This window comes from Chiloscyllium punctatum, chromosome 11, assembly GCF_047496795.1.
Source record: "Chiloscyllium punctatum isolate Juve2018m chromosome 11, sChiPun1.3, whole genome shotgun sequence".
In the NCBI taxonomy this organism is placed as follows: Eukaryota; Metazoa; Chordata; class Chondrichthyes; order Orectolobiformes; family Hemiscylliidae; genus Chiloscyllium; species Chiloscyllium punctatum.
Window position 1 is genome coordinate 61,993,680 of NC_092749.1, and position 21,453 is coordinate 62,015,132.

At 39.2% G+C, this 21,453-nt stretch overlaps 1 protein-coding gene across 4 annotated transcripts in view; it reads left to right on the forward strand.

The window, feature by feature from the left end:
- The window catches only part of sptbn1 (spectrin, beta, non-erythrocytic 1), a 289,393-nt gene that overhangs the window by 184,970 nt on the left and 82,970 nt on the right, over positions 1–21,453 (forward strand). For all 4 annotated transcript variants that reach the window (XM_072580913.1, XM_072580911.1, XM_072580912.1 and 1 more), the window contains 3 exons: positions 376–527; positions 18,945–19,118; positions 20,780–20,871. In XM_072580913.1, the coding sequence (XP_072437014.1) occupies positions 376–527; positions 18,945–19,118; positions 20,780–20,871 (418 nt within the window). The remainder of the gene's footprint in view (positions 1–375; positions 528–18,944; positions 19,119–20,779; positions 20,872–21,453) is intronic.

A 21,453-nucleotide genomic window follows, 5' to 3' on the forward strand; every position in this document is an offset into this window, starting at 1 on the left:
TGAAAAGGTTATATTCTGAGAATATATAAATGCTGTAAGTATAGAGTGCTGTTTGAACTGATATCAGGGACTTAGTGCCTGGCAGTAAGGCAAAATGCAGAATTGGGGTGTTTTTCAGTCAGAGCTAGCCTCTGGTGGGAAACTGATTAAATTTCAGATTTTCACTTGAATGATCCCTGAATTTAGATGACTTACAGCTAGCTGGGTCAGATGAACTGTGGACCTAATTTGGAATGCCCACAGCAGCCATCATTTGAGGGAACTGAGATGTTACAGAGAAACCTGGAAATACCTGTTTTGCAGGCTTAGTGACAAGTGGTCTTTTGAAATGCTGAACAATGATTAAACAAGCATTTTGATTGTTTTCATTTACAGATGAACGTGAAGCTGTTCAAAAGAAGACTTTCACAAAATGGGTAAACTCACACTTGGCACGGGTGTCTTGCAGAATCACAGATTTGTACACAGACTTGCGCGATGGCCGAATGCTGATCAAATTACTTGAGGTGTTGTCAGGAGAAAGACTTGTAAGTATTGAATTGCCAAAAAACCAATAATAATGTTCTATTTTTCTCACACATGCTTGTAAACTATGGAAGAATATATATATTAAATTAAAATTTGTACATAAATTGCAGCTTCAGTTGTAACCTTTTGAGAAGGAAAGAATGGCTTTCATTACAGCACAGTTTTGCTTCGGGCTGAAAGTAATTTCATTATTTATTAAAAGTTATTCTGACTAGTAAAAATATTTAATAGTGATTTTTTAAAAACACTAATATGCCTTGGCTTTCTGGAGATGATGTCCTTTAGCTCAGTTGGCTGGCAAGCTAGAATGTGGCACAGAATAATATCAACAGCATGAACTTGATGCTTATATCAACTGAGGTATTACTTGTATCTTGCTCCTCCCCTTACCCTTTTTGTGATATCATGGCATAATCCATTATTAACAAATCTTGGATTTTGAAGATGCTACTGAAGATACCATATCTCTTTATTTTGTGTTGTTTTTAATCGTGGATTGAATAGAACAAGTACCACTGTTAAAATCAAGGCTTGTGGAAAGGGTTGCTACACCTTTTTAAAAGGAATCTTCCAATTGTATTGCTGTAAATGTTGTTTGCATTGCTGTTATACAAGTAATAGGGTGGAGGTTACTGCAGCTGAGCTGGAGCTAGGGATATGTACAAAGGAAGATTAAGCCAGCAACAAGTAGCTGTTTGATCGGTGGGGTGGTGACAAGTTGTTGATGATCTTCTGCCTGCCAATAACTACATAATTAGCTCATGTAGCTGAACAACTTGTGGTGTGAATGTTAAGATGAGAAGCCATTGGACCTTCAGAAAGGTTTCTGCCCGTACTCTACAGTAAAAGAAAACACCCATAGCCTGAAGAAAGTCAGTTTATTTTCCCTCGTGAGTTGCTGTAAAGTGTTGTCTTTAGTCAGTAATTCAGGTACCTTTATAATTTGAGAACAAGTTGTACCTCCTGCAAGAAAATGAAAAACACTAGGGGAAAGAGATCAGTGAATAGCAAGCCCTGACAAGTCAAAAGGATAACCTCAGTAAACCCCGTGGACAGGAACAATTAAACTGTCTTTCCAGCTTGTCCTTCCACCTGTTTTTGTCTGTTTTATATATGTCCACATGCATGTAAGGGGAGTTTTATAAGGGGTTTATATATTGATGGTTCTTAGTTTTTCCTGTAGCTATAAACAATTTACAGTATTTGAAATAAATAATAACCTCTAAGTGCAGAAACCTGGTCCATGCTTTCTATTAACCTGGATGTAAAGGACAGGTAAACTTGTGAGTTTTCCATTCTTTTTGATTTCCAGAGCACCACTCCAGTGAGATATGATACTACTTCAAGAGAATGATGCAAAAAGAGCTCAACATCATCATTTTATTTTTGCTGTTAAAATTTTGAATAAAAGCTCTTAGCATGGCCATTGCTGAGCTCTGGTGCCATATTTTATATCTCGTGTGCTTTAATAAAATATGAACTTAAAAATGTTACATTTGAGGTGTAATGTTTATCAGAGTAAGTCCATGCGTAGCACTGGCCTTACAGGTTTCAGCTATTCGAAGAAGAATCCGACAGAAATCTTAGACGTGAGATTGCTTGAGGGAAGAAAGCTATTCCAAATGCATAAATAAAATTATTAATAGTTATTGTGCCATCATTTAAGGTCATCGCAGTTATTACTTTAAATTGTCCTTGTTTATGATTTAAACAGTTTAAATTTGAAACTTGGGAACTGATCTTGAGATTGAAAGCTGGAGCAGGCCTACCAACCAGAACTGGGCATCTCACCATATCCTCCCAGCATCAGGCTGCTCAGCTACCCTGGACTTTGAAATCCTGCACAAAGTCTAGGACCCAATTTTCTACTTTGGGAAATTGCTGAAAGGAATCTTCGCTAACCACCACCTGCAGACATACACGAAGGTTGCTGGCTAAAAGAGAATTATCCTCCCAGTGTTCCTGTGACTGGAAAGCCTGAGACATTTTGTTGATACCTGAGAAAGGTTGAGACATATCTCAAGAAATTCTATGTATCACCTGATTAGCCACTGCACAAACATGAGCATTCCCCCAGAAGGTAGGCATCTTGAACATAGAGGTAACCATTCCTAGACAGCAGCTGCACAAGTCTCTGCATCAAAATGCCAAATACTTACCTTTTAACATGCACTCTTGACTCCCATCTAGCTCCTGAGAGAGCAAATATTTTTTAGGTACCCTAAAGTCCCTACTTGAAGATTGGCTTCGACCCCAGTAGTTAGAAAAAGAATGCACTGGACTATGCATGATGGGAAGATCTGCTTCATCAAGGTGTAGCTTTCTTCGAAGCGAATGATGAACAAAGAAGAATGAGAGCAAGAAGAAAGCTCAAGAAAGCACACAACCCCTTGTTGACCATTGATTGACCATTAAACTTGACTAATGATTGACTGCCTGTGTGGAATATGGATTTAGATTATTTTGATGCTGTTTGTTCCTTAGACTTTTACTTCCATTTTCCTTCACCTCTGCATTTCACTGACCTTACTCCTATCTCTTAAGGCAGCTTTCTTTCTCTTCCATTTTCTTTTTTCTTCTTTCACCTCCTTAGAGGGATAAGCATCGCTCTCTAAAGAAGCACCAAGAATGTTTGTTTCTTAGGTTATAAACTAATATGATTGTAAAATCATTCGTATATTTGCCTTTCCTAGTATTCCTTGTAGATTTTGGATGAACTCATTATGTAGCTCTCAAAGGATATATTATTGCTGTTAATATTCCTTGTCTTCAGTCACATTATAAATCGTAACATGTGTTGTGTTAAAATGGGCTCAATTTTTAAGAATGCAAGCTAATTGATTAAATATTCTGGCCTCATTTCTCATGAACTCTAGCGCCTTTCAACATGTGGTCATATCATGTGGTACACACATGCAATAAAAAAATCTTTGGAATTTTGTTTTCCTTCACAACATGATTTCGGGTCTTTAGCAGTCACCTGAATGTCTACAGATCTTCTTGCCAAACAATGCCAGCATTCAATACTCCTTTAATTGCAGTAACAGCGTAGTTTATGCATTGACGCTCAAATGTGGAGTTTGAACAGCCATCTAACTGAGAGGTTACATTGCTATCAACTGAGACAATTTAAATGGCTATTGTTGAATCCTGCTTTGAAAAGGAATAAAGATTAATATTTAACCATTTATTGTTTCAGTAACATTGTGTTGCAGATTGCTATCTGTGTGATGAATGAATTATTGGTTTTTTAAAATTTAGTAGGGTGGTGTTAATTGTGAATCCAGAAATAAGGATCTCATGCAGCCAGAACAATTCCAACTTTTTCGATTGGTCCAACCAAATACTGAGGCAACTGAAGTCATTATCTTCAGTATCTGTTGCAAACCTTGTTACCAGCTATCAACTCCATTTTTCTTCACAGACAGATAATTGCCTTCTTATTTGACCCATAGCTGAGCTTCTAACCTCATACTGTCTTGATCGCCAAAGCCATCCACATTCAACTCCTTAATGTTGTCCCTCTTTGTCTCGGCTTCAGCTCATTTTCCACAGAAACCATTGTCCATTGTTATCTTTAGACAAAAGTATATTAATATTCTCCCAATTAGTGTTAAACTCATTAGTTGGGCTTGCATCTTGTCCTCTTATCCATCCCTGTATTAGCTCTTTGTTTGAGCTGAAAATGTGTTGCTGGAAAAGCGCAGCAGGTCAGGCAGCATCCAGGGAGCAGGAGAATCGACATTTCGGGCATGAGCTCTTTTTCAGGAACGAAACATTGATTCTCCTGCTCCCTGGATGCTGCCTGACCTGCTGCGCTTTTCCAGCAACACATTTTCAGCTCTGATCTCCAGCATCTGCAGTCCTCAATTTCTCCTTAGCTCTTTGTTTGACAACAATTTGATTTTAAAATTTTTGTTCTTGTTTTAAAGTCTCTACACATTTTCTCTTCTCCTATCTCTATAACCTCCTGCTATCCCTACAACTTGTGATCTTTTGTGCTGCTCTAAGTTTGGATCTCCTGCATACCTTGATTTAATGCTGCATACAATTTACGACTGTGCCTTGACTTGATTATGTTCTGAGCTCTAGAATTTCCTCCCTAGAACCTGTCCATCTCTCTATCACACTTCTCTTTAAAGACTCTCCTTAAATCTATCTCTTTGCCTATCTGAATTATTTTCTAAGAAGAAATCTGTTAATTGTTTTGAGAATTAATATTTCCCCTGTTAATTTAATCTAGAGTAATGTTGGGAATAAAAGGGGAAGGTATTGTGATCAGTGAAAAACAATGTATTTGCTGTTGACCTTTATGAAAGCAGTCCATAAAAGTTCTGAGCCATGGATTAGTTGTTAGAAATATCTCTTTGAATCTTGCACCAAGTCAGAGTGTCAAGTTGAAAGTAAGCATGCAGATGCAGCAGGCAGTGAGGACGACAAATAGTATGATGGGCATCATAACGAGGATTTGGGTACAGGAGCAGGCATGTCTTGCTGCAGTAGTACAGGGCATTGGTAAAACCATATCTGGAATATTGTGTGCATTTTTGGTCTCCTTACTTGAGCAAGGATGTTATGACTACGGAGAGAGTCCTGGGTATAGCAAGATTGGTGTTTGGGAAGAGACTGGATGACTTAGGACTATATTCACTACTAGAGTTTAGAAGAATTGGGAGGGAAGCTTATAGAAACCTGTAAAATTCTAATAAAATTTGACACGATAGATGCAGAAAGGATGTTCTCAATCATTGGGGAATGCTGAACCCAAGGTCAAAGTCTTCAGGATAAAGGAAAGAGATGAGAAGAAATTTCTTCACCCGGAGAGTGGTGAGCCATTGGAATTCTGTGCCACAAAGTGGTGAGGATGAAATATTTAATGATCTTAAGAAGGAGATAGATTTTGTTTCTTGAGGCTAAAGGCGTTAAAGGATGTGAGGAGAAAATGGGAACAGGGTACTGAATTGACTAATCAGACATGATTGTATTGAATGGCAGAGCAGTCTCAAAGGGCTAAATGGCCTATTGCTGCTCCTATATTCTACGGTTCAAAGTTTTGTAAACTGCTGGTATTTTGATGTATTTTCAGAGAACAAACTTGGAAGTTAAAAACTCCGAATCTTCCAATTTTAATTTTAAAAGAATATAGATGATAGGGATATACACATGGATTAAATACAAGCTCATATAATTATAAATCACAAAATAAATATCTTGCATTTCTCCAACTATGGGTTTGAAAACGGGGGCACACAAAATGAAGTTGTTTTCCATCAACCACCCACTCTCCCCAGAACTGTAAACTTTTGCAGGCATAGAGGAAGGATCAGGTGGCCTACCTACTTTGGGGCCAATAGATGGATACTTAAGTGCCTCATCTTGCCTTCTGATTTTTTTTATATACGTGTCCACCAATAGACCCAAGGGTGGGTAAACTGCCCAACTCTTACCTTATCCTTGTACCATCTTACAATGATTTCACCCTTCCCGATACTTAACTGGAAATTTCTTCACATGCAGTATCAGTTGGTTAAGCAATGTGATAGCAACAATAGAGAAATAAAGGTTCTGATGAAGAGTCACTGGATTCAAAAGATTAACTCTACTTTCTGTCTACAGATGCTGCCAGACCTGAGTTCCCCAGCAATTTCTGTTTTTGTTATAGAGTTGTCGAGTAAAGTGGTGGTGGTGAGGTCGAGCTGGTCATCCGAGTATATGTGAAAACTAATGCTTTGCTTTTATGATATCAAGAAAGAACAGCATGTAAGTGAGAAAAAGGAGGGGACCAAGTATAGATCCATGGGAACGCCAGATGTAATGGTGTAAAAGCAAGAAGAGAAGTCATTCAAAGTGGTTTTTTTCTATATTTCAATAAGAATGGAACTGGGTGAATATATTTGCTATGATAGGAGACAAATGAAGTAGCTGAAAATCATTGGGACTATGATAGCCTACGGAGCTCCCATATAGGTGTCTTGTAGCTGAAATTGTAGACTTCCAACACACTCAATCATCTTCCTTTGTGCTCAAATGCTACCTTTTTGTCAAGGGCAATCACACTGAATTTTCCTCTTGAGCCCATCTCTTTTGCCCGTGTCTGGACTGAAACTGCAGTGAAGTCAGGAGCTGAGTGGACCTGGCAGAAACCAAACTACTTCACTGAGCAAGTTATTGTTGCACTGCCAATAATATATTCCATTGCTTTAATGATAATTAAATCTTGACTTATAGGGTGGTAGTTGGCCAGGTTGGATTTGACCTGCTGTTTGTGGACACGACATATCTAGATAATTTTTCATAATCCCAGATAGATGTCAGTGTTGGATTTGTACTAGAACCGCATAGAACACTATTTTTCAGAACTTTTGTTGGAAATTTCTCACTTACAAGCATACGAATTAGGAATAGGAATAGGCCATTCAGCTCCTTCAGGCTGCTCTGTCATTTAATAAGATCATGGCTGGTCTGATTGTAATGTCAAATTAATATTCCGACCTGTACCGATTACAGTCCTCCCCTCCTTGCTTTAACATGAAGAAATCTATTCCGACCTTTAAAATATTCAAGGATTCTGTTTCCACCAGCTTTTCATGAAGTGAGTTCCAAACGCTAATCTCTGAGAGATACAATTAATCTCATCTCTGTTGTAAGTGGGCAGTGTTATTATTGACCCCTAATCCTAGATTCTGTCATAAGGAGAAAATCCTCTGTATATCTAGTCTATAAAGATCCATTAAAATTTTATATTTCAATCGAATTACCTCTTACTGACCAGTGAACACAAGTCCAGCCTGTCCAGTGTTTCCTCATAAGAAAATTTCCCATTCCAGATATTATCCTTTAAAATTTGGCTGAACTGCCTCCAGTACATTTACATCCTTCCTTAAATAAGGTGACTAGTACTATACACTGTACTCCTGATGTGTTCTTGCCAGTTCCCGGTGTAACTAAAGCATGTCAACTCTGTATTTCATTCCTTTTGCAATAAATGACAACATTCTGTTAGCTTTCCTAATACAGCTGGAGCTATGTGCTAACCATTTTGTGATTCATACGTGAGGACACCCAGAATCCCACTGTATCTCAGATCTCTACAAGCTCTCACAATTAGATAATATGTTTATAATTCTTCCTGCCAAAATGGACAGTTTCATATTTTCCCATGTTATATTGCATTTACCTTGTCTTTGTCTACTCAGTTAGCCCACAGTGAATCTTTCTGTAGTTTCCTTTTATCCTGTTCGCAATTTACTTTCCTATCTATTTTGCACTGTCAGCAAGTTTGGCAACTATATTTCCATCCCATCATCTAGTCATTCATATAAACTGTAAGCATTTTGAGGTCTCAGCTGAAATCCCTGTGGTACACCACTAATCACGTATCACCAATCTCAAAAAGACTAATTTACACCTACTGTCCACTTCCTCTTAGCCAGCCAGTCTTCTATTGACACTAGTGAGCTGTCTCGACAGTTTTTATTTTTTTCAATAACGTTTTGAGGTGATGCATTATCAGATGCCTCCGAGAAATCTGAGTATTGTACATCCACTAGTTACGTTTTATTCACAGCAAAAATACCCTCTCAAAGAATTCCAAGAGATTGGTTAAACATGGTTTCCTTTTCACAAAATCATGTTGACTCAGCCTAATTCCCTTAAACTTAGCCAAATGTCTTCCCATAACTTCTTTAATAATATTTTCTAATGCAATTTCTACAATTGGCATTAAGCTAACTAGTGTCTGTCTCCCTCTGTGTTTGAATAAGGAGGTTACATGCACTATCATGTAATCTACTGGTATCTTTCCTGAATAAAATAAGTTTTGCAAAATTAAATTAACCAAAACTGCATCAACTATCGCACTAGCCACTTCTTTTAAGATCCTTAGATGAAGTCCATTAGCCCGCATCTCTAACCATTCACTCTGTTCCTCCCTTCCTTTCCTGATTTGTTATTACTTCTGAAATGTTACTTGTATCCTCATACAAAGATTCATACAAAATACCTTTCAATTAATCTCCGTTGTCCATGTATCTGTCATAATGCCATCTGCATTATTTTACATTACTAATTCTCCAGTGTCCCTATCTTCTTCTTTGTGTATTAACAGAAACTCTTGCTATCCATTTTTGTATTTATGATTAGCTTTTTTCCTCATTCTAATATTTCCCTGCCATTAATTTTTTGATCATTCTTGCTGTTTTTATATTCTGTCCAATCTTCTGGCCTGTCACCTTCCTTTGCAATAGTTATACACCATTTTTTTTAGTTTGATACTATCTTTAGCATTTCTAGTTGGCCACAGTGGTGGGGTCTGGACCTTTGGTGTTTTCTTAATCCTTGGAATATATCTATTTCATATATTCTAATATATTTCCTAAAATGTCAGAGAACGCATCCCTGTTTACTTTATTCTTGAGGTAAAATTCTTGAACCTAATTTACCATTTCATTTGCATCAGCTCTGCTTTCATCCCCTAATAGTTCCCCTTATTTAACTTTTTAAGAATAGCTTTTGACCCACTCCTCTCTCCTTCAACTAACTAAATGTAAAATTCAGTCATATTATGATCATTACTACCTCGGAGCACCTTCACTGTAAGATCATTACCTAATTCTATTTCATTATGCAATGTCACATTTAGTAGAGTTAGCTCTCTGGGCAGTTCTAGAACATGCTGTTCTAAGAAGCTATCTTGAAACTTTCAATGAACTCCTCATCGATGCTACACATGACAACTGACTTTTCTAGGTGATCAGTAGATTAAAATCTAACAATTATTAGCATGTCTTTCTGACAAGTTATAATATTTCTTCCTTTATGCTCCACCCTACTATTCAGTTACTGTTCGGGGGCCTGTATACCACTTCCATAAATGACTTTTTGCCTTTATCATTTCTCATTTCTATTTCCACATCTTAGTTCCCTGAATTTATCCCTTGCTTTTATGCTAATGCTCTGTGTGACAATGCTGCTCCTATGACAAGGTTATGTTGTCCATGGTTTTCTTTTCAGAATGGTTGTAAACCCAGACACTCCAGGAGGTTCAGGTTTGAAGGGTTTTAGGGCCAATTTGTTTATAGCTAACATATGCTGCCTCAGGCAAAAGGTTTTCAAGATGTTTAAAAAAACGCTTGCACATTGAAAGTGAAGTGGCCAGTTTTCTTGCTTGGTTTGGTTTGGATTTAGCGGTCTGGCTGTTCATTGAAAGCAGTCAGTCAGTTTGAGGCTGCTGTTCCAAGGAACAGCTATGTGGGAGAGGGTGTTCCATACTGAATCTCTCTGTCATTTCTCTCTCGCTCGCTCGCTCTCTCGTGCGCTCTCTCTCTTGCTCGCTCTCTCTTGTGCTCTTGCTCTCTCTGTGTCTCCCCTGCCCCCAACTCTCTCTCTCTCTCTCTCTCTCTCTCTCTCTCTCTCTCTCTCTCTCTCTCTCTCCCCTGTAAGACCCTGTGTTTCATTCGTTTTTTTTGCTAGGGGTCTTTGTGGGGATTGCCGCAGGAATTTTGAACAGCATCAATAAGTTGGGTAATCTTTTGGGTTTGCAGATAAATAAGTTATTCTATATTCTGTTCTCTTTTGTGTGTATTTCATTCGATAATCTTGCAAATAAATTCTGTTTTGTTTAAAACTAAGTGACTGTGCCAGCTACATCACTCCGGTATATCCATTGTACACTACCTTAAAACAACTAGCAAAGTTAGGGAGTTGGGGATACTTTTAGAAATGTTTTGAGAGGGTCTGACCCTGGCCATAACAGACTGGGGAAATTTTGCGGGATTTGTTCTGTTGTTCAGATTTGGTATTAAGGTTGCCTGGCTTGAAGGCATTGAGTGCTAGGTGTTAGTGTCTTTTGTTCTGGGTGTTGATTTTGGTTGGTTTAAACCATGCTTGGGAGGCTCTTTCAGTCACTAAGAGTTTTCTGGCAGTGGAAGAATGGGACTTCAGAGGTTTTACAAAATATGATTAAAACCAAGCTACTGGAATTAGCAGACAAGTTGGGGTTGGAGCGGCCTCCTCCCCATAATGAAAGGAGAGATAATTGCAAATATAACTCGGTATTTAAAATTGTTGGAAACGCCATCTGAATCTTTAGAGATGGCTAAAGTTCAATTGAAATGAAGTAGCTTGAGTTAGAGGCAAAAGACTCGGAAAGGGCCACAGAAATGAAACTCTTTGTTTGAATTACAATTAAAAGCAGGGGAAAGAAAAAGAATGAAAAACCCCAGCAGAATAAAAAGGAACGGACTAAATCACCTTAGCAGAACAAAAAAAAGAGAGCGCGAAGGGAGAGAAAAGGGGAGTGAGGGAAGGAAGAAAGAGAAGGAGATTGAACTTCAGGAAATGGTACTTAGACAGGAAAAGTCAGCTTAAAAGGATGTAGATGAAAGTGAAGATAAGCTTGGTAAGGAAGAGAGTGAGAGTGAACAAACTCATGGTAGCCAAAGACCTGATGAGAATCTATTTCAATATATTCAAGTATTGCCTAAATTTGATGGTAAGGATGTGGAAGCCTTTTTATCTCATTTGAAAAGGTGGCTAAACAAATGCAGTGGCCAGTGATTATGTGATCCAAACAAAACTTGTAGGTAGAGTGAGTGAGGTATTTGCATCACTATCAGAGGAGGTATCTAAGGCCTATGAGGTGGTGAAGAAAGCTATCTTAAGTGCATAAGAGCTCGTGCCAGAAGCCAACAGACATTTCAGGAATCTAGGAAGGCACCCTGGTCAAACCTACATTGAGGTTGGAAGGATCAAACAAGGCAATTTTGGTAGGTGGATAAGGGCATTAAACATACAGTAAACCTATGATGCTCTTAGACGGATGGTAATTTTGAACGAGTTAAAAAAATTCACTTCCTGAAGTAGTAAGAACTCATGGAAGAGCAGAGAGTTAAAATGGCAAGCTGAATAACAGCTGAAATGGCTGATGACTATGAGTTGGCCCATAAATCAAAGTTTGGCTTCCAACATCAATTTCAATCCATGAGGGATAGAAATTGGGGTAAAGAAAAATCCTCACATGAAAAGGGAAAGGTAGATCTCGGTGAAGATCATAGGGATAACTTCCCACAGGGTAAAAAGGAAGCCCTTGAAAGGGAAAGAGAAGTTTAAAAAGCTCTGGTGTTTTCACTGCAACAAAATAGGCCACATGAAATCATAGTGTTGGTAGGTTAGGAAAAGCACTGGGAAGCCAACTGTAGGAAAACAGAGTAAGCCAGTGAATTTTGTTGAAGTGGTAATGGAAAGCACAATGGAGGCTAGAAAGTTTCACTAAAATGTATAACCTGGTCAGAGTTTGGTTCAGGAGGAAGTGCCAGATCTTGAACCATATACCTGAGAAGGTAAAGTTTACTCATGTAGGTGAGTAGCAGCAGGTAAAGAGGTTACAATACGAAAAAACCCAGGAACTTCTCAATCATTTTGATTTAGAAAGATGAGGAAATAAGTACCTTTTGAAGGACTATTGCCAGAAAAGGTGCAAGTATGAGGAATTCACAGTGGGACAAGAAGCACTCAATTATGTAAAGTGAAGTTAGAGTGTCCAATGAAGAATGAAGAAGTCATGGTAGGAGTACTGGACAAACTCTTAGCTCCAGGTATACAATTTGTCTTTGCTAATGATACAGCAGGTTCACAGGTAAGGTTGCTGTCTACTGTGGTTGAAAAGCCAGTCGAAACTCAGGCAATTGAACTACTGCAGCACATATATCCTTGGATTTTTCCCGACTGTGTGGTTATGAGGTCACAAAGTCCCCAATTGAAACCGGAAAGAACAAACAGTACAGATAAGAAGGTTGAAGTGGAATTAATAGAGACCCTGTTTGATCAGATGGTTGAGACAAACCAGGAGCAGATACATGACAAAGCAGACATCTTTAGCTCAGATATATTAACTGGGTTACAGCAAAAAGATGAAAATTTAAACCAATTATATCAAAAGCCATGCACGGAAAAAGAATCTGAATGTATCCCTGAATACTGCTATTAAGAAATGATGTCTTAATGAGGAAATGGAAACCATCACATATTCAAGCAGATGAGAAATGGGCAGAAATTCATCAAGTCATATTGCCAGTGGGTTATAGAAAGGCGGTGTTGCAGGTGGGACATGAACTACCAGTAGGGGAATATTTAGGGGTAAGAAAAACACAAGCTAAAATACAAAAAAAAATACTGGCATGGACTGCGCAAGGATAAGATTGAATTTTGCCAGACAAGTCATACATGTCAAGTAATTGGAAAACCACAGGCAGTAGTAAAGCCCACACCTTTAATACCTATTTCTGCATTTAAGGAACCTTTTACAATAATCTTAGGATTCAATCTTGTAAAGACTCTTATCTAAAATAAAAAGTCGAAATCAGTATTTAATGGCATTAATGGATGTGCCTGCTAGATTTCCAGAGGCCATTCCATTATGCAGTATCGCAGCTAAAAGGATGGTAGAGGAGTTAGTCAATTTCTTTCACTAAATCTGGTCTACCCACAGGGATACAATCAGATCAAGGGTCAAACTTTACATCGAAATTATTCAAGGAAGTTATGGACAGTTAACAATTCAAACCCACTGCATACTATCCAGAATCACGGAGTGCTAGAAAGGTGGTATCAGACACGAAAGACCATGTTGAGGGCTTACAGTCAAGACTATTCAGATGATTGGGATAAAGGAATTCCGTTTGTACTTTTTGCCATCAAAGATGCACCCTATTAAATTGACCAAATTTATTCCATTTAAATTAGTTTTTGGGCTTGAAGCGAGAGGACCACTAAAATTGATTAAGGAGATATTAGAATGTTAGAATTCGGAGACCACATATTTGGACCTTGTGTCAGATTCAAAGGAACAGTTCAATGGAGCAAGGGTGTTGGCTCGTCAGCATTTAAAGATATCACCGTATATAATGAAATGGGAAGCAGACAAGAAATCAAAACCTCGCAATTTTACTATCAGGAATAAAGTGTTATTGTTACTTGCAGTCATAGGTGAACCTTTAAAGCAAGGTTTAGTGGACCTTATCAAGTTGAAAGGAAATTGAGTGAGATGAACTATTTGATAAGGACACCAGACAGAAAGAAATCTCAGTGTGTGTCATGTGAATATGCTCAAATGGTATTTTGACGAGGAAGGAAAGCCAAAGGAGATTGTATTATTGGTTACAATACAGATTGAAGAACCAAGTTATGAGGATTCTGAACTGGACATTCCCCAAATTAAATTGGCCAATGAGGAAATTGATCCACATTTTTGCCAATCATTGAATTACCTTCCTGAGGAATATCAAAATGACCTGAAAGAGTTATTACTATCACAAGGGGAGATATGTGGAAATAATAGGTAAGTACTTCACAGTTTATGCATGATGTAGATACAGGAGATGCTGTTCCGATGAAGCAACATTCTTATAGGCATAACCCTCTAAAGTTGGCACAGGTTCAAAAGGAGATTGAAAGCTTGGTCCAATACGACATAATCAAAGTGAGTTACAGTGATAGGAGCTCACCCATAGTAATGGTTCCAAAACCAGATGGTACCCAATGATCATGAGTAGACTGTTGCAAAGTGCAGTTACAAAGACTGATGCATATCTAATTCCATGTTTGAAAGAATGTATTGAAAAGGTGGGGCTAGCAACTTATGTTTCTAAGTTTGGCTTGCTTAGAGGATACTGGCACATAACTTTGTCTTAAAGACTGAAGACAATTTCGGCTTTTGTAATGGACTGTATCAGTTTAAAGTCATGCTGTTTGGTATGAAAGATGCACCAGCCACATTTCAGAGACTAACCAGTAAAGTCATTGCCAAATGATCCAATTGTATATTTTATATTGATGACCTAGTGATTTTTAAAACCATATGGAAGGAACATTTGCAACATTTATCAGAATTGTTCAATTGAATTCAAGAGGTAGGCTTGGTGATAAACCTGGCTAAAACTGAATTTACCACAGCCCAAGCCACCTTCCTAGGCCATGTTATTGGACATGAACAAATGGCCCCATGGAATGAAAAAACAGTAATTGAGGAGTTTCAGTACCATTTGACAAAAAGAGCAATACTACTGTTGCTGGGATTGAGTGGATTTTATTGAAAATTCGTACCAAATTTTAGCAGTGTGGTGGCTCCACTCATTGAATTGCTAAAGAAAGGCAAGAAGTTTCATTGGACTGTCAGAAGGCACTTAATAGCATGAAAGCTGTGTTAACCACTGCCCCAGTGCCTAACTACACAAAGGCATTCAGAGTGGCTGTTAGTGCGAGTGATGTAGATGTTAGTGCTGTGCTTTACCAGGAAAATGAGAAGATAGAAAGACCACTTGTGTATGTCTACAGGAAATTGAACATTCATCAGAAGTATTGGACAGTTGAGAAGGAATCTTTGAGTTTGGTGTTGGCATTACTACATTTCAATGTTTATGTTACCAGTAATGTATCTGAGACAATCATATACACTGATCATAACCTGTTTTTGTGGAGAAATTTAAGGACAAAAATTCCAAATTGTTTAGATGGAGCTTGTTGTTGCAGCCATTCATTTTTGAATATTGTGCATGTGACAGGATGAGAAAACGTGATTGCTGACACATTGTTGAGACTTGAATGAGAAATGGAGGCATTTGGTGGCAAGAATAAAACAGACTGAAACAAAATGTAGTAGTGCATGTTTGCATGATTATTGTCAACATTATGCATATGGGTATTGTAGTATACTAACAATTTAAGATTAAGGTGTTTTAAAATGAAGCCATCTTTTGATATTGATGGTTCTTTTTTAAAAGGGAGGAGATATGATGATGCTGCTCTTTTAATGACATTATGTTCACCTGGCTTTTTTTTCAGAGCCGTCATAAACCCAGTAACTCCAGGTGGTCTAGGTTTGAAGGGTTTTGGGTCAGTTTGATTATAACTAACAGATACTGCCTCAGGAAAAATGCTTTCAGTTTTTTTTTAAGAAAAACATTTCGTACAATGAAAGGGGATTGGCCAGTTCTCCCAGCTCTGCTTTTCTGTTGTTTGGTTTTGTCTTTAGCAGTCTGGCTGTTTTATTGAAAGCAGTCAGTCAGTTTGAGGCTGCTGGTCCAAGAAACAGCTACATGGAAGAAGGTGTTCCGTGCTGAACCTGTCTGTCACATCTCTCTCTCTCTCTCTCTCTCTCTCTCTCTCTCTCTCTCTCTCTCTCTCTCTCTCTCTCTCTCTCTCTCTCCTATAAGCCCCTTTTGTTTGATTTTTACCTTCTTTTTGCCAAGGGGTGTTTATGGGGATTGTTGCAGGAATTTGGAACAGCATCATTAAGTTGGGATCATCTTTTGGGTTTTTAGATAGATTGCTATTCTGTACTCTGTTCTCTTTTGTTTGTATTTTATTCGCTAATCTCGCAAATAAATTCTGCTTGGTTTAAAACTTAGTGACTGGGCCAGCTGCATCACTCCTGGAATAAAAGAACTCGCAACATTCGGGCCCAGGCTACTTTCTTGAATTGTTTTGAAGGGGTCTGGCCTGGTGCATAACACATAATTAAATAGCAGAACTACACCTCTACCTTTTCCTAGTGCCAATGCCCCACAAACTGGAACCCAATTTCCATTTTGAGCCATGCATTTTCATATCTCTAATCTGATATGCCCTATGGCAATTTGCGTGTTGTTTTGGTAATAATACAGAGATTTAAGATTAATCTTTTAAGGTTCTTCTTAATGTGAGGTCGTTCTCCTCATGTTGCCTATGCAAATTTCATTCTTTGTCATGTGTATGTTGTTGATACCTACAAGGGCCATAGCAGCCGATCCTCCCGCCTTACTTGTCTGAGCAGAGGTCCTAAACCTTACCTCCTAGGCAGACAATGCAGAGAATAGTATTAATCACTCTATCACCCCAAATTACCACTACATTTCTTCTTTTGGCCCTGTCTTGAATAGCATCCTGTAACAGAATCAAATAGTGAATTCATATTCATGCAATAGCTCAGAGGTTCTTTAAACTTGTTTGGATAGTAAGGCGTTCGACAAGGTTACTCATGGTAGACTGGTTCACAAGGTTAGATCAATGGAATGCAGCGCGAATGAGCCATTTAGATATAGAACTGGCTAGAAGGTAGAAAACAGAGGGTGGTGGTGGAGGGTTGCCTTTCAGACTGGAGGCCTGTGACCAGTGGTGTGCCACAAGGATCGGTGCTGGGTTTACTGCTTTTTGTCATCTATATAAGTGATTTGGATGTGTGTATAAGAGGTATAGTTGGTAAGTTTGCAGATGACACCAAACCTGGAGGTATAATGGATAGCGAAGAAGGTTACCTTTAGAGTACAATGGAATCTTGATCAGATGGGGCAGTGGGCTGAGGAGTTGCAGATGGAGTTCAATTTAGATAAATGTGAGGTGCTGCATTTTGGAAAGGCAAATCAAAGCAGGACTTATCCATTTAATTGTAAGGTCTTTGGGAGTGTTGCTGAACAAAGAGACCTTGGAGTGCAGGTTCAAAATTCCTTGAAGGTGGGGTTGCAGATAGATTGGATAATGAAGAAGGCATTTGGTATGCTGTCCTTTATTGGTCAGAGCAGTGAGTATAGGATTAGGGAGGTCATGTTGCGGCTGTACAGGACATTGGTTGGGCCACTTTTGAAATGTCGTGCGTAATTCTGATCTCCCTCCTATTGAAAGGAGTTACGAAACTTGCAAGAGTTCAGAAAAGATTTACAAGGATGTTGCCAGGGTTGGAGGATTTGAGCTATAGGGAGAGGCTGAATAGGCTGAAGCATCGGAGACTGAAGGGTGACCTTATAGAAGTTTATAAAATCATGAGGGGCATGGATAGGGTAAGTGTTTTCCCTGGCATCAGGGAGTTCAGAGCTAGAGGGCATAGGTTTAGGGTGAGGGGAGAAAAATTTAAAAGGGACCTAAGGGGCAACGTTTTCATGCACAGGATGAGGAAGTGATGGAGGCTGGTACGTTTACAACATTTAAAAGGCATCTAGATGGGTACATGAATCGAAAAGGTTTAGAGGGATATGGGCCGCGTGCTGGAAAATGGGACGAGATTTGTTTAGGATATCTGGTCAGCGTGGACAAGTTGGACCGAAGGGTCTGTTTCTGTGCTGTACGTCTCTATGACTCTAATTGGAAAGGCCAGTGCTCGTGTGCTCCTGTTCTCTGGGTTACCTTACCTGCCTCACCCAGAGTCACACAGCCCTATCCCTGAATCATAAAATCCCTACAGCATGGAAACAGGCTATTTGCCCCAACAAGTCCGAAGAGTAAACCCCACCCCCACCGCCCCACCAAGGCCCGTTCCCCTTCCGAATTTACCCTTGACTAATTACCCAACCCGCACATCCTAGAACACTGTGGGGAATTTAGCATAGCTGGTTCACCTAATCTGCACATCTTTGGATTGTGGGAAGAATCCAGAGCATCGTGAGGAAACACACACATTACAAGGGGAGAATGTGCAAACTCCACGCAGGCAGTCATCTGAGGCTGGAATTGAACCGTGTCACTAGCGTTGTGAGTCAGCAGTACTAACCACTGAGCCACCATGCTGCCCCTGAACACTGACCAAATCGGACAACCAGACTCTAGGAGGTGTGGGTGATGAGTCCCACTGCCTATAGTTCAGTCTCTAACTCAAACCCTGAATCAAAGTTGCTCAAATTTGCCGCAGGTGTCCTTGATCTGAATTTAAACTGGCATCTAGCAACTCCTACATGTTGGAACTGAGATACAATACCAGTCCTGCCATCCTTAATGTGCTGAAAGGTACTACTTATTTTCAATTTTAAATTTAGTTATGTTTTTATCTGTTTGATTAACCATACCCCCAGTTGCTATATTATGTTGAACGTTAGGAATTGAATAAATCATAGTCGCAAACCTTAGGTATGTTGTCTTTGCTGTACCAAGTGACTTCAACTGTCTCTTGTTATCACATGGTACAAATTGGATTGGCTGAAGACAGGCATTTGGGATGTTATGGACCTCCAGGACTGATAGTCAGTTGGTATTTTGGGTCAAAAAACAGTGTTGTAAATGGCATGCTTGGTAAAGATAGGAACAGTTTTGGGAGATAGCAAAATAGTTCAAGGATTTTAGACAAGAGAAAAAGTTTAGAAATGGTGGTTTGATTTGATATTTTCATCAGTTCATTAATTTTTCATTGATTGCATTTTTGGAAAATCTCAACAGCACATTCTCTGGAGAAGTGTAGAATTGCTGATGGCCACATCTGGATTTTTATCTCTAACTGCGCAAATGGATTCTGGAAATTACTATCAGTTTCAATAGAGTAATGACAGAGAATGCTGAACATGTTGCTGTCATTACAACTGCAAACCTTGAGTCTACATTTATTTGGTATGTCAGCAACATAGTTCTTTTGCATGATGTTTGGCATTTATGTGCATATTCCCTCTGTCTTTGTCTATCAGCCCAAACCAACAAAAGGACGAATGCGAATTCATTGTCTTGAAAATGTTGACAAAGCCCTTCAGTTTCTTAAAGAGCAAAGAGTACATTTAGAAAATATGGGATCTCATGATATCGTGGATGGAAACCACCGGCTGACTCTTGGTCTAATTTGGACCATCATTCTCCGATTCCAGGTAAATTCAACAGTGCAGTGAGTGTCACTAAGATCTTGATGCTTGCTTTAATTTTTATTCTAATTTTTGACCACTTGTTTCCAAGAATGATACATGTATGTCAAAGTTTGTGAGAAGATTTGTAGCTCGGGTGCTCGTTGTTGTGGTTCTGTTCGCCGAGCTGGGAATTTGTGTTGCAGACGTTTTGTCCCCTGTCTAGGTGACATTCTCAGTGCTTGGGAGCCTCCTGTGAAGTGCTTCTGTGATCTTTCCTCCGGCATTTGTAGTGGTTTGAATCTGCCGCTTCCGGTTGTCAGTTCCAGCTGTCCACTGCAGTGGTCGGTATATTGGGTCCAGGTCGATGTGCTTTATTGATTGAATCTGTGGATGAGTGCCATGCCTCTAGGAATTCCCTGACTGTTCTCTGTTTGGTTTGTCCTATAATAGTAGTGTTGTCCCAGTCGAATTCATGTTGCTTGTCACCTGCGTGTGTGGCTACTAAGGATAGCTGGTCGTGTCGTTTCGTGGTTAGTTGGTGTTCATGGATACGGATCGTTAGCTGTCTTCCTGTTTGTCCTATGTAGTGTTTTGTGCAGTCCTTGCATGGGATTTTGTACACTACATTGGTTTTGCTCATGCTGGGTATCGGGTCCTTCGTTCTGGTGAGTTGTTGTCTGAGAGTGGCTGTTGGTTTGTGTACTGTTATGAGTCCCAGTGGTTGCAGTAGTCTGGCTGTCAGTTCAGAAATGCTGTTGATGTATGGTAAAGTGGCTAATCCTTTGGGTTGTGGCAGGTCCTCATTCCGTTGTCTTTCCCTTCGGCATCTGTTGATGATAAAATTGCGGGGGTATCCGTTTTTGGCGAATACATTGTATAGGTGTTCTTCCTCTTTTTGCAGTTCTGGTGTACTGCAGTGTGTTGTGGCCCTTTTGAATAGTGTCTTGATGCAACTACTTTTGTGTGTGTTGGGGTGATTGCTTTCGTAGTTTAGGACTTGGTCTGTGTGTGTGGCTTTCCTGTATACCTTTGTAGTGAATTCTCCGTTCGGTGTTCTCTGTACCATCACGTCTAGGAATGGGAGTTGGTTGGCTTTTTCTTCCTCTCTAGTGAATCGGATTCCTGTGAGTGTGGTGTTGATGATCCGGTGTGTGTTCTCTGTTTCTGTGTTTTTAATGATTACAAGCACTGAGGATGTTACCTGGACAGAGGACGAAGCGTCTGCAACACAAATTCCCAGCTTGGCGAACAGAACCACAATTAAGGGTGAAGTCACTAAGATATGAACAGGAGAAACAGTGTAGATAAAGATAAATTAGTCCTACTGATTGGAGATTCTAGAAAAAGGAATAATCTGAGAATTAGGGCCAGATCATTCAGGAGAGATGTTAGAACAGAGAGATGTTAGATTAATTGTCAATTTTAAATCTGAGACAGATGGTTTTTTGTTAAGCAAAGGTATTAAGGAATATTTTCCAAAGGCAGGTGTGGAGAAACAAGCTTGAGGGATTGAATGGCCTACTCTTGTTCCTGTGTTGAGCAAATATGAACATTCCCCTTGTTAAAGCAACCAAATTGAAATTGCCTAAATCTGCTTCCTTTCAATAGCTTCTTTAGCTTTCGGGAAATTATTAAGTCATGCAAGTGAGACAATCCATTTGACAGAATTCATTTTTATTCCCAAGATCCAAGATATCAGTGTTGAATCAGAAGACAACAAGGAAAAGAAATCTGCAAAAGATGCTTTGCTGTTATGGTGCCAGATGAAAACTGCAGGGTGAGTGTTATCAGTGGAATTGTTGTCACAACGTTTCCACAAGACAGTAGGCTCGATTTTATGAGGCATAAGCTCCTCACCCACCAGTCAAAAAGGGGAGGCAGTGACATTGATATTGTCACTGGACTAGTAATCCAGAGGCCCACACTAATGTTCTGAGGATATGGGTTTGATATTTGATGATTTACAGTTCACAGGAGCTTTAGAATAATGACCTATGTGATTCATAGGGATCACACTGGATCTCATTTCTGATTAGGGGTGATAAATACAGTTCTTTGTGCCTTCCCCACTCCTTATTCCCCAGGAAGTTAGACCTTTCCAAAGATTGAAAGTTTAAGGTACTGCCGTCTTAATAATGAAAATACCCTGCGGAAGGGATGGTGGGGAATATTAAATTAAAATAAATTGTGGCAGATGGTGAGATTTTAATGCAGTAAAAATCTGGAATTAAAAGCCAGATAGTGGCAACCATGTAACCATTGTCGATTTATCATAAATAGCCACCTGGTTCACTATGGTGCTTTAGGGAATGAAATCTATAAACCTTACCCAGTCTGACTGTTTGTCTCTCCAGATACA